The sequence below is a fragment of the Schistocerca serialis genome, chromosome 6 (genome assembly GCF_023864345.2).
Source record: "Schistocerca serialis cubense isolate TAMUIC-IGC-003099 chromosome 6, iqSchSeri2.2, whole genome shotgun sequence".
NCBI lineage: Eukaryota > Metazoa > Arthropoda > Insecta > Orthoptera > Acrididae > Schistocerca > Schistocerca serialis.
Window position 1 is genome coordinate 21,013,558 of NC_064643.1, and position 14,120 is coordinate 21,027,677.

Here is a 14,120-nt window from a genome sequence, read left to right on the forward strand (position 1 = left end):
CCGTTCGTCTGGACGACGGAATGCGAACGCGCCTTTCGCCAGTTGAAATCGGCGTTGCTTTCTAATACTTGCCTTACGCCATTCAATCCCCAGAAACCCCTTTTGTTGATGGTAGATGCATCGGATTTCGGGATCGGTGCTGTGCTTGCGCACAAAGATGGGTCGCATGATCGCCCTATTGCCTTTGCATCCAAATTGCTCTCGTCTGCGCAAAGAAATTATTCACAGATAGAGAAAGAAGCTTTCGCTCTCGTGTTTGGTGTTACTAAGTTCCATGATTTCTTGTATGGTCGTCACTTTACCATCATCACAGACCACAAACCTTTGATGTCGCTTTTTCATCCGAACAAGCCTGTACCTCCGCGTACAGCACAGAAATTCATTCGCTGGTCTATTTTCCTCTCGCAGTACCGCTACGATATCTTGTATCGGTCCACTGCTAAGCACGGAAACGCCGATGCGTTGTCCCGTTTGCCTGTTGCTGAGGATAGAGCATTTGATTCTTCTGAACTTGCTTGCATGTTCATTGATTCGGAAACCGATGACGTGGTCGACTCGTTTCCGATTGATTTTCGTCGTGTAGCTACAGCCACAGCTGCTGACCCGGTCCTTGCTACCGTTTTGCATTTTGTTGCTACGCAATGGCCTTTGTCAAAGTCTCGGATCGAGGATCCGTTGGTTTGCTGATTTTTTGCTCACAAGGAGAGACTTTTTGTTCGACGCGGTGTTTTGTTGTTGCGTTCTGATAATGATCAGTCCAGAATCGTGGTCCCACGTTCGTTACAGTCCTCTGTTTTACGGCTTCTTCACCAAGGACATTGGGGTATAGTGCAAACGAAACAACTTCCTCGTCAGCACTGTACTTGGTTCGGAATCGATGCTGCGATTACGAATATGTGTTCTTCTTGCATGGCGTGTGCCGAAGAACAATCCGCACTGCCGCGGAAAGTCTTTGCATGGCCAAAAGCCACTTCCCCTTGGCAACGCTTGCACATTGATTTTGCTGGTCCATTCTGGTATGCTCGGTGGTTTGTTCTGGTAGATGCCTTCAGTAATTTTCCTTTTGTTGTCCGGATGTCTTCCACGACATCAACTGCCACCATCCAAGCGTTGTCTGCATCTTTTGCATTGAAGGTCTTCCGCAGACTATTGTTTCCGACAATGGCCCACAATTCATGTCCGCAGAATTTCAGTCATTCTGCCAGGCCAATGGTATTCAACATCTGACATCCGCGCCGTTTTCGCCTCAGTCAAACGGTGCCGCTGAACGATTGGTCCGGACTTTCAAGTCACAGATGTTGAAGTTGAAAGAGTCGTATTCTCGGGAGGACGCGTTGTTGCTCTTTTTGTCTTTGTATCGCTCTCAGCCCCGAGATAGTCGCTCGCCAGCTGAGTTGCTCCACAGTCGTCCTCATCGAAACTTGATGTCTTTGCTGCACCCGCCGCATCAGGTTCCTGTGCAGCGGCAGACTTCTGCTTTTGCTCCAGGCGACGTTGTATTTTATCGCAACTATCGAGGTTCACGGCGTTGGCTCGCAGTGCACATTCTTCGCTGCCTCGGCCGCGTGATGTATTTGGTTTTGGGGGCCTCTGGTGAGGTGCGTCGGCATCTCAATCAGCTGCGCCTCTGTCGTCGCACGGGTTCTGCCGCTCCCCGTCTGCTTTCAGCGACGGTGCCATCCGGTCAGCGCCCTGGGGACCCATCTACTGGCTCGCCTCATCCCCAGGTGTTACCAACGATGCCTTCCATTTTGCCCCATGGCGACGCGCCGCTGCCGCCTCCGCCGCCGCCGCCTGTCCAGCTGGTGCCGCCCGCAGTGGACGCTTCGCTGCAGCCACCAAGCGCCTCCCTGGGTCACACGCCGCCGATCGCTTCCCGTGACCAGCTGTCCTCCGCCATGGAACTCTTGCCCGCTCCGGACCACATGGCGTCTTCGCGCGTCGGGTACCCCGACGCAATGGAGGTCGACCCTTCGGCCCCTCCTGTCTCTTTACGGGCACATACACCGCATGTTGACGTGCACCCTGGACTAGGTTTTCAGGTGTTTCTTAGCTCCCCTTGGACCGAATGGCCGCGTGCGGGTGGCACAGCCTCGCCTGTTGTTAGGCTCCCCACCTCATCGCATACGTCAACATGGGGTTCTCCCCACGGCGGGCGGAAGCCTTATAACACGACCATTCGCCGATTTGCAGGGGAGGAATGTGGTGTCACCGCCAGACACCACACTTGCTAGGTGGTAGCTTTAAATTGGCCAGGGTCCATTAGTACATGTCGGACCCGCGTGTCGCCACCACAAGGCAGGTCTCGAGATACGGACTAGCACTCACCCCAGTTGTACGGACGACTTTGCTAGCGACTACATGGACGAAGCATTGCTCATTAGCCGAGCCGATAGTTAGAATAGCCTTCAGCTAAGTCAATGGCTACGACCTAGCAAGGCGCCATTAGTAACATTGCATGTATATAAAGAGTCTCACTTGTATCACCACAATCTCCAGATGTACCAAAAGGATGGATTAAAGTTAAGTATTCCAGAAGCTACGTACTTTTCTTTATAGCATTCATTACGTATCCTGTTTCAGACCTCACGCCCTCCTTTTTTAACTTAGAGCATGCCTTTCGGCTTCCTCTCATTGTGTCTAGGCTGTCTTGTCTAGACACAACATGAAGCATGCAGGAAGGTCGTCTGTCTGATGATTTGCGGTACATATTGCCAATGTGGCAGGGAGCAAAATAAGGAGTGATCAAAAAACTTCCATTTTAAGGCTGCATAGTTCAGATCAGATCAGTATGCCACACACACACACACACACACACACACACACACACACACACACACACACACACACACATATCCATCCACACATATACCCTGCTTGTGTCTGTATATGTGCGGATGGATATATGTGTGTGTGTGTGTGCGAGTGTATACCTGTCCTTTTTCCCCCCTAAGGTAAGTCTTTCCACTCCCAGGATTGGAATGACTCCTTACCCTCTCCCTTAAAACCCACATCCTTTCGTCTTTCCCTCTCCTTCCCTCTTTGCTGATGAAGCAACTGTGGGTTGCGAAAGCTTGAATTTTGTGTGTGTGTTTGTTTGTGTGTCTATCAACATACCAATGCTTTCGTTTGGTAAGTTACATCATCTTTGTTTTTAGATATATTTATCCCATTTGGAATGTTTCCCTGTATTATATTATATATCAGTGCTTTCCTCTCCCACAACTATCCTGCAGACCTTGTCCACAAACAGATCTCCCAAGCAATACATTCCTCCCCACCCAACAACAATGGTACTACCCCCAGACCACACAGAAGCATCCCCCTTGTCACCCAATATTATCCTGGCCTCGAATACATCAACTAATTACTCCGCCAGGGATATGACTTTCTCAAGTCAAGCCCTGAAATGAGATCATCCCTTGACAATATTCTCCCCACACCACCCAGAGTTGCCTTTTGCCAACCCCCTAACCTCCGTATCATCCTTGTCAAACCCTACAATATTCCCAGACCACCTTCTCTACCCAGCGGTTCCTACCCCTGTAACCGACCCCGATGCAAAACCTGAATCCACTTTCCCTTCTTCCCCTTTTTTTCCCTCTCTCCTCCCTGATGAAGGAACGAAGTTCCGAAAGCTAGGATACGTCAATTTTCTGTTCTGTTTTGTGTATGTATCAGCTGTACTGAGCTGAGGTAAGTACTGGCCAGGCCCTCTATCTCTTTGTTAGTATTTGTTTCATATATATAAACACACACACACACACACACACACACACACACACACACACAAACACACACACACAGACAGACAGGGTGATGCGTATTAACATTTAAAAACCTCCAAAGCACTGTAGATGACCCTGAGACAAGTAATTTAATACAAGACACATGGGATCACAAATGTTGGATACGATACAAATGTTGGGAAATGTGTCAAAAGTGAATGATAAATGTCACCAGATGATGTACCTTGTCATGCTTGCAGTGGTAGAGCCTCTCGGTCTGTCACACTTGATCATCCCAACCCAAGTCAAGTATTCATATCATTGTGGCTACGGACACACATGTGCGACTTTAGTGATGGCGTTCAGGATTTGAGTCTTGCATATGGCAGGCAGTATTTTTTCATTGTGTTTAACAATTATGTATTTATATTGAAGTTTATTATTTTATTTACCGATCTTGCAGTTTCCTTGATTTCTTGCAAAGTACAGTACAAATCAAAACCTACCGTATTGCATAAAAAGTAGATGAGTATAAACTTCAGAATAGCATCATTGCCATTAAATGACCTATGTTTTCTTTACTAACTAATGTCTGTAAACAAAAAGAGGACAGAAGCAAAAAACACAAAATCAGAACTGCTTTTGCTTGATTACAGCAGGGACAATAATTTTGTAACATCTACATTTACAACAGATCATATTTACAAAATGTTTTCGAAATTTGCTCTGTTTGCTCAAATGAAAGTATTGCACTGCTCAATCATTCCTTTACACTCAACCCCGGCTGCTGCACATGCTGTGGGGTATGTCATCTGGTTATGTCATATATTCAGTGTTTCTCGCCAATTTTTTGTGGTATTTTGAAATGTACAAAAAGGCAAATGCAGAAAATTATCACATTTGGCTGCACATTACCTGCGTCACAGAAAAATAATGTATACGAATCTTCTCAGATTTTCCACTGAATAACTTTGTGCAAGCCTCACAATATTTCACCAACACAACTGTTCGTCATCTTCAGGTAGTGGTGGGTCCTGTCATCACTGCTGCAAGATGTGACTGGTGATATTTGCACAGCAGAATTGAAATTTGTCAGGCTAGAAGCAGGAGTACGAAGGCACTCCCAGTTGGATGGAAATGCCATTCATAGTAGCCTTCTGCTTATGTGTTGTGGGCAATGACTGCACTTCTGGACACTCGTGTGGTTAAACGCTGAATTAACTCTCTGCAAGGTGCTGCATCAGGTCATACATCGGAGGATCTGGTTTCTACTGTTTTAATTTCATGGCAGTCAGTGCTGGATTCTGGGCAGTGCTTAGTCAAAATTCCATATTCCTGTTGGTAAGATTGCCCACCGTATGGATACATGCCTCATTCTTAAAAACACAATCCTAGAGTGATGATCCTGAGAATAAAATTTCAGTCCTCTTGGGAAACATGTGGTGCCCTGTATTCAGGCAGTGCTCTGCTACCACTAATTTACTGGGTGGCATTTTTGTCAGCGCTGTTGAACACAGTGTTCTTGCACAATGTGAGGTGTCTGCCCTATATAAGATTTCCCATAATGGCATCAGATCTTATATATGATCTGTGTTTTCTAAGGTCAAGATTGTCTTTAACTGAACACAAACAATTCCTTAGTTTTGCTGGTAGACAAAAAACGCACTTGATTCTGTTTCTCTTAGTGATTCTTTCTATTTTTGAAAACATGCCGCTGAAATATGGTAGGAAAGCCATTTGCAGTGCTTGTCTAAGTAACTTCATTTACATCCCTACACTGAACTTGCTTTGCTCAGAACACATTGCAAATCTGTTTACAAGAATAAACATTCTGCTGGAACACTGTTCTTAGGTGTTACAGTTCACCAGGCAGACTGTCGGTATCTGAGATCACATGTGCTCTATGTGCCAGGGAGTGTAAGACACTACCACATTGTGGAGGGTGATGGCAACTTTTGGACCGCAAATATAACTCTGCGTGTATCAGTTTGCAGTAGAGACTAAGCCGCAGTGTTCTGTCAGCTTTTCTTCTAACCGTGACATCCAGGAATGGTAAGCTGCTATCTTTTTGTACTTCCACAGTGAACTGAATATTTAGATGGACCGAGTGCAAATGCTGCAGGAACATAGGTAGTGTCTGTATTATGTGGGCCATACCACAAATGTCTCTTCAGCATTCTGCCAGAAGGAGGAATGTTGGATATTTACTAAGGGAAATAGAGGATCTCCCATGGGAACACTGTCCACTTGATTAAAGTAGTTGGTGTTACATAAGAAATAGGATGAGGTATGCACATTTTTAAACAGCACCACAATTTCTTTCTCAAACTTGCTGCTAATAACCTCTAATGAGGGCTGCAGGGCACTTTTGTAAGTAATGATATAACATTTGAGCTAACTAAAAGATCTGAAAGTTCTAGTTTAAGCATCTTCAGGTATTCTATGAAATCCTCTGAATTCTAAATATGATGGTCATAGTCATCCACATGATAAATTTCAAAGCTGTCATGTGGAAATTGCCAGTTCCATCTTGCAGCAGTGATGGTGGAAATCACCATCACCTGAAGATGCCAAAACGTTGTGTCACTGAAGTATTGAGGGAGGGACTTGCATAATGTTATCTGGTGGGGAACCCAAAGTGTTTTTGCAACAGATCTATCAGGCAAGCCCGAAAAGTCACATATACTCCAAGCAGTAAGTACCTGTTGTAAAATGGTCACATTAGTGAGCTTGGCAATTAATTAACAGTTTATCAATAAATTTGGCTTCATTTTGCAAGAAATTGTGCTGTGTTCCACTACTCCCCCTTCAACAAAACTAATGTCAGTTTCTGCTCCACCTCTTCAGCCTGAGATCCTATGTATACTCTTGAGCATTTGTGTAAGATACCTGTTTATTTATAAAAATAAAAGTAACTTCTATCATGACTTTCCCATTTTTGTCCAGTGGGTTTGTTATCCTGCTGTTGCCTACTGCAGACTACAAGATTACTGTTGAAGATTTCTGCAAAGTTTTTCTTCCTTTTTAGTGTACCAACATTTCACTATGTGGTGTTGGCCTGGTACTGTTTAACGGGTGTTTTAACTGTTGTTTCAGAGATGCAATACAAAGCAAATGCAGTGAGGATGACTTGCTTGCCATGATTGGGGCAGCAGTGAGAAGAAAGAAGAAACAACATGCAGGTAAGATACATTACAGCAAATGTAACTCTATAGATAGAAAGAAAATTTCTGCTTAACAGGTCATAGCAAACATAAGAGCAAAATAGAACGAAAAACAACAGTGATAGAACCTGAGTTTTTTGTGTAAAATTGGATTTAATTTTTTATTTAGTATTCATTCTGATTAATGCCCATTGGTCAACAGTACATTTCAGCCCTAGAATTTGGTTCTGCAAGGTCCACCAGATAATCATATATGGCTGTTGTAACTCCTTTATTGGACTTCAGAAGTTTTCCAGCAACAAATCTTTTTTTTTTCTTTCTTTCTTTTTTTTTTCTTTTTTAAAAAATAGCTAAAATGCAGAAAACATCATAAAGGAAACACTCACAGAAAAGCATCAGTGTCCTTGAAACAATGGAAACTCCAGTAGGAATATCAACAATGTTGGAAAAGACAGATTACTACTTACTGATGAAGGCTGTGGCTGAAAGCTTTGTGTAAGTGTCTTTTAATTCTGCCCATCTGCAGCCTAAGGTATCTTCTTTATGGTAAGTAACAGTCTGTCTTTTCCTTCATTATTCATTAGTGTTCTTTGTTTTTATTGCTGTTTAGCAAGCATCGTGTGGTATATAAGGGATGTGAATAGCGTCAGATGTTGAATCATCACTCTGGAGGATATGAAGGTGCTGCATATTGGTGTGAGACAGCATTATCTGATGAGAGTTTGAAAGAAACCTCATTGTGGATGTCCATTTGGTCGCCTGGTTAAACCTTGCAACATCTGTATTTTTGGAGTATTTGGATCTGACAGTGGCCTGATGTTGGAAAGTAAGGGCATACTCATCATCAATCTTCCAGTTGACTACATCAGACCGCTACAAGGGAGCATCACTGTGTAGTGTACTGAGTACATTGTAATCTGTTCATGTCTGTGACTGCCATCTGAGAACAAGTACAATAAACTCTCGTGCAGCTACACTTTTGGCTAGCTAGATTGACGCTTGACAAGTTTCAATTTGCATGCACCTGGAGCCAAGCATTTGCTAGTGTTTTTTGGCAATCTACTGCTAATCAGTGCACTGGTGCGTGTCAAAAGTCCAAGTATCATCAATTCGTGCATGTGTTGGTTGAAGCTCTAGTGTGTTTCTTATTCGTATGCCACAGCCATCTATTGGAACTCCTTGGAAGTACAGTACATACAGTATTGTTCTATGCAGCGCAACGTAGCCCTGTCGAAACCGACAATTAGAGTGCGCCGCCTAACACTTTCCACTTGTTGTCGGTACATCAAAGCTGAGTGTTTAACAGTGAACGTACAACACCCTGTTGTGTTGCCACGTGGGCTTGGGTAGAACAGAGGAAATGGCATAGATGTATCGAATGCTTTCATTTGATGGCTGCCACAGCCTGGTTTCAAAAGTCAAAAGTTTGTCTAGTGCATCTCGAGTGTTGTCAAGTTGTGCATCTGTGTGTTTCTGATTTGAGGTTTCGTGCTCCCACTATGTGCCTTAAAGTGTCCAGAGATAAAAGGGGCCAAAAACCATAAAGGACTCAGTCGAGTGTCTGTAGAAAGAACACTGAACGTGACTACAGGCACGAAACATAAAATGAATGTGATCTTGTTGGAAAAAGAGCTTCACACTTTGCAGAGAATTGATGCTGGTGAGCCACCCACAAAAGTTGCTGCAGAGTAGGAGTACAATTACTGATCGGAAGACAAATTGATCAGGAATTTAAAAATTTTGTTCCATCCAAGCATTGGGCAGCGCAGTGAAATCTTGAAAAACAATGAGAAAAGGTTCACATCCTCAGTTAGAAGAGGCATTATTTTTGTGGCACGAATAAATAAGAGCCAAAGGTGTGTCAGTTTCAGGTCCTCTACTTTGTCAAAATGAGCTGATGAGCTGATTGAAGGAAAGAAGCAAGAATTGCTCGGAAGTAATGGCCAGCAGGATCGTTTCAAGAAGCAGCGTGGCATTCATGAAATTGCCATCAGTTCCAAATCATTATCTGGGGATGAAGCTGCTACACTGATTTTAAGAAGAAACTGCACACAATCATTGACAAAGGAGGTTATACTGGCAATCAACTTTACAAATGTGATGAAACTGGGTTGAATTACAAAATGCTGCCAATGAAAACCCTTGCCTCTAAAGAAGAAGAAATGGCTTCAGGATACAAAAAAATCCAAGAAAGATTTACTGTCCTTGCTTGCAGTAATGCCACTGGCAATCATAAACTGTGTCTTACTTTAATTAGCAAATCCAAAACACCAAGAGCATTTAGACACCAACCAACCAGCTTTGCCACTGAGGTACACGAATCAGTCTTAAGGCATGTATGAACAGTGCCATCTTCAGAGAGTGGTTCCAGGCAGAGTTTGTTCCAGCTGTAGTAAATTACATGGAAGGAAATGGACTTCCTTGAAAAGCGCTACTTCTTGTGGACAGTGCTCCTTATCACCCAGGTGATCTGCAAGATGGGGATATCAAAGTTGTATTTCTCCCACAAAATGTCACATCTCTATGTCAACCGATGGACCAAGGTATTCTTGAGGCGATAGAAAAACATTACAGACGCAAGATGCTGGAATACTGAATAGGTGTGATTGATGCTGCAGATGATTTTGTGGAAGCTCTTAAAAAAATTGATGTTTTAAGTGTTATTCATTGATTGCTGAAGCTTGGAATCTAATTCCTCCAGTTCCTCTTGTTAGGTCTTGGAAAAAACTCTTAGATCGTAAGGCAACCTAAGTGGTGGGAAGGAGGAGGCAATACCGAAACTCAAGCTGACATAATTTTGGTGAATTTACTGGAGAAGCTGGTTGTAAAGACACACACTTCGAAGACATTGAAGAGTGGATGGAAAATGGCATTTTTTCATGTGACTGAGGATGAAATCGTCCAAATTGTGACCGATCATAAAGCGTTAGAACACTATGTTTCTGATGATGAATCAGAGAAAAATATTCCTCACACATTCTGTTACGAAGTGATCCAAACTGCCCTGGAGTACATCAGCCAACAGGAGGAGACGATTTATCCTGAAATAGTTTGATTTCAATGGTGGAGATGTATTGTTGCAGCAATAGTTTCTCAAGCAAAAAAACAAAAAAAAGAAAAAGACATTCGTGACTTCGTTACCAAAAAATAAACTCTAATGAAGCATCCTAGAACTTCTATGTCCATAACTTAAAAGGTTTTTTTTTTTTTTAATTTTCTTGAAAGTTCCTCTAGACAGACTTTTCGTTCCTTTGAGTAATCTCTAGATTTGTTTCACAATTTTGTTCAGTAGTTTATTTTTTATTCAAAAGAGCAGGTAATAAAATTAAAACTCCTGTTTTTTCCTGCTGCCAAATAAGGGAGATTTTTTTCTGTAAGAATGCAAAATAAACGAGCTTTGTTATACAGCATTTAAAAACTTTGAGTTTTCAATCATAGTTTGGTGCCTTTTTAACATGTCAACACAATTTTTTCAGTAAAGAAGTACAGGGTTGTTTGCAACTGTATCAGAAACATTTTACATACCCTACGCACGTTTTACGATCGTATTTCGCAATATTGACACAATTTGGAGTGTTCACATGTGAAAACAGGGGGACTTTGATTTATCTGAAATTTTCGTTATCGGAACCGGCCACCGTCCTGATCATTTCGGATAAACAGGAGTTCACTGTAATAGACTCCTTGCAACATGCTGTGTCATACAGCTAGGAGCAGCCAGACTATGGCATTGCCATCCTGCGCATAGGCTGCCATTAACACTCAAGCAAATGACTGCATGCGAAGTGGTGCCATGATCGAGAAGTATGGACTGCTAATGAATGGTGTCACATTATGTTCACTAATGAGTCCCAGTCCTGCACTGCTCCAAATGACTATCGTGGAGAAGTTTGACAGTGACCCGGGGAGACTGGGAGAGGTCCCATTCTTCCACATTTTTGGGGGGGGGGGGTCACAAAGGAGCCCCATGGTGTGGGGAGCCATTGGGTATGACTTCAAGTCACGGCTTGTAATGGCCGAGGGAACTCTGATGGTACAGCAGTGTGTAATAGTATTGTGGTGCTATTTTTCAACAGGCCAGTGCTTGTCCACATGTAGTATGTGTCTCTTTAAATTGTCTGTGTGATGTTGATATACTCCGGTGGCCAGCAAAATCCCCATATCTGTCCCCGATAGAACATTATGGGACCAACATGGACGTCAACTCCGTCCCACTGCCTGTATCCATGATTGCAATGTCCAGTTACAACAGTTGTGGATCACCTTTCTCAGGAGGGTATGCAGCAGCTTTACGACATCCTCCCGCACTGTCCAGGCCAGACAGGGTGCATTGCTGTATTGATAAGTGGGCTCAAACTGATAAGTTCTGTGTAAATTTGACTCTGTTTTGTTATCACTGAAATAACATCACATATCCTCTAAATTCGCTATGTTTCAATTTGTTTTCTCCCCACCTTCTGAGTGTCTCACTTTTTTTCAAGCAGTGTAATTTAAGACAGACATAAGAATATGAAAATGGGATGGCATATCACATTGCTATTCAACTATGCCCCTAAGAAAATTGTAAGGTAATGGAGAAGAGCAGGTGCACTATTACACTGACTAGAACGTAAACTTAAAGATAGAATTATATTGTGTAACCTATACCGATGACATAATACTAATTGACAAAAACATTACTGATGTCCTAAAGCAATTTGAAATATTAAGGGAGCAAGCTAGGAAAATTGGACTACTAATTTCACCTGGAGAAAAAATTCTTGGCTGATACCAAAATGGCACTAGTTGAACTTATATAGGCAACAACATAGTATTTGGTGTTAAAGAGTTTAAATAATTAGGTGAAAAAGACCACTGAACATCATAATGAAAAGAAGGCCATAGAATCCAGACTTCAGAAAATACAAACTGTCTCTCAGTTAACTAAAAGTATTTTTCCTGGAACTTTAAAATCTAACATTGTACAACAGTGATCAAATTAGAATTTCTTTATGCATGAGAGAGACTCTTTGTCCAACACAAGACATGAAAACAGCAAACTGAATTAGAAGAATGTAAAATTGTGGTAAAAATCTTAGGCCCAAGAATAAAAGATGGAACACATCACACAGAACCCAGCGTGAAATCTCCAGGCAAATTCCTAAAAACTCTAGTTACAATGTGTCTCCAAAGAATCCAACTTGTGGGACATACAGAAAGAATGTGTCCAAACAGGCAGCTCATTGGATTCCCACATACTTGAAAAATAAGATCCAACTGATGAAAACAAACAGGAAGAGACCTTAAGAAATTGGAATCACTACATTTACAGTATTCTGATGTAGTGATGAGTCACACAGAGTGCAGTTTCACAGTAGCTTGATCGATGCTTGTACTTGTGTATGTAGTATATGCAAGTGTGTACAGCGTCTATTCTGGTGTACTCACAATATGCTAATTTAGTGGCCGAGCAGTAAACCGGATCCCTACTCGGTTCCAGTGTGCTGTGCTAATTATTCTTCTTCACTTGACATTTATGCTTGGAGCTGCAAGAGAGGTCATTTTCCAGATAGTGCCACAAAAACAACAAATTCTCAGATATCAGTTTAACTTACACGCTTCAACATCATAGACAACATTTCACATTAATATGTTGCAGAACACTAGATTAGTGTTAAAATTGCCAGAGTAAACATTGTTCTCCATGTGACAGATTGTCACCCGACGTCCAAAATCGATAAATTTTATATCTCTGCACAGAGAAGCAGCTGGTTGGTCATTGTCATGTGTGGTGCTAATCAATTGGTGGAGCTCGTTGCTGGCACAGTGTCACCACAGAGTAAGTGGCCCCTCATCCCAGCAGGTGGCGATGTTTTAACACCCGTATAGCTCCCCAGACTTACCACATCTGTGGATAACTCCGTCTCTGCACAGAACTTCCCACATTTCCCACACAGTGGGCCATAGTGTCTTTTACACACAATAAATCTTCAAACTTATTTCATTGGCTAAGTTAAATTTCGAGTGTGACATGCTATTTCGTAAAAAATAGCAAACGGTAGACATGGATGTTATTGTGACTCTTTCCTAAGGCAACATTTGTGTATTACACTTGTAGAAGTGCACTGCAAAATAAAACAGTAGACCATAAGTTCAAACAATGGAAACTCCAGGTTGGAATATCAGCAGTGTAGGAAAAGATAGAGTGCTAATTACCATAAAGATGGCACGTTAAAATGCAGACAGGCACAGTTAAGACACTTACACATAAGCTTTTGGCCACAACCTTCATCAGAAAAAGAAATAGAAATACACACCATTCATTCACACAAGCAAGCACACCTCACACACACATGACCGCCAACTCCGACAGCTCAGAGCAGAATGCTAGTCTGTAAGTTTGCTACACAATAAAATAATTATTCTGAGCTACAAGAAAAATGGATTCAAAGAACTAAACTGCTTGAAGAAAAAAAAGGGAAGCTCCCTGAAGCAACGTAGTTTCACGAGTGTGCATACCAGTGGTAAATTATGAGAGTCGCAACTCTCTGAAATGGATACAAAGGCCACCAGATTGCATTAGCTTTGTTTGTGTCTCGGATTGTTACCATGAATGGTAGGAGCTATAAGAGATGTGAAGAGTGTAAGATGTTGAGTGATCCCTGTGAAGGACACAGATGCCCTGTACTTCTGTGAGTCAGCATTATCAGCACGTAACAAAATTTGAAGGGGCCTAATTGTGTGTCTCCATTTGCCAGGCTGATTGAATTATGCAATATGCAGATTTGTGAGACATTCAGATGTGGTAGTGGCCCCATGTTGGACTGCTTGGCAACGTAAGGGCGGCGTGCTTGTCAGCAAGCTTCCAGTTGACCGTGTCTGACGAGCCCATGGGAGAATCGCTGTAATGTACACCGAGCACATTGTAACCCTTTCACACCTGCACCTGTCATGTGATCAGCAGTGAGTCACATTCTGCAAGACCCGCGATTGCAGTTGTCAGTCAGTATGACAACGACATAGGGAGAGGGCGTGTGGGGCAGCATCGGATATGACTTCAGGTCACTCTGACAGCACAGCAGTATGTCATGGACATCCTATATCCTCATTTGCTACCTCCATGTCCAACGGAGTTACAAGAGACAGAGCAGTGAAAACATATCCAGTTGTTGACTCACAAAATGATTTTGAGCTGTGACGCATATAGTCTTAAGTGAATCATTCATACAAAAAGAAAAGAAGAAGAAGC

The 14,120-nt window shown here is 42.6% G+C and overlaps 1 protein-coding gene across 1 annotated transcript in view; it reads left to right on the forward strand.

Moving 5' to 3' along the window:
• Window positions 1–14,120, forward strand: part of LOC126484209 (molybdenum cofactor biosynthesis protein 1-like) — a 77,483-nt gene that overhangs the window by 45,030 nt on the left and 18,333 nt on the right. The window contains exon 5 of the mRNA XM_050107622.1: window positions 6,825–6,910. Within this exon, the coding sequence (XP_049963579.1) occupies window positions 6,825–6,910 (86 nt within the window). The remainder of the gene's footprint in view (window positions 1–6,824; window positions 6,911–14,120) is intronic.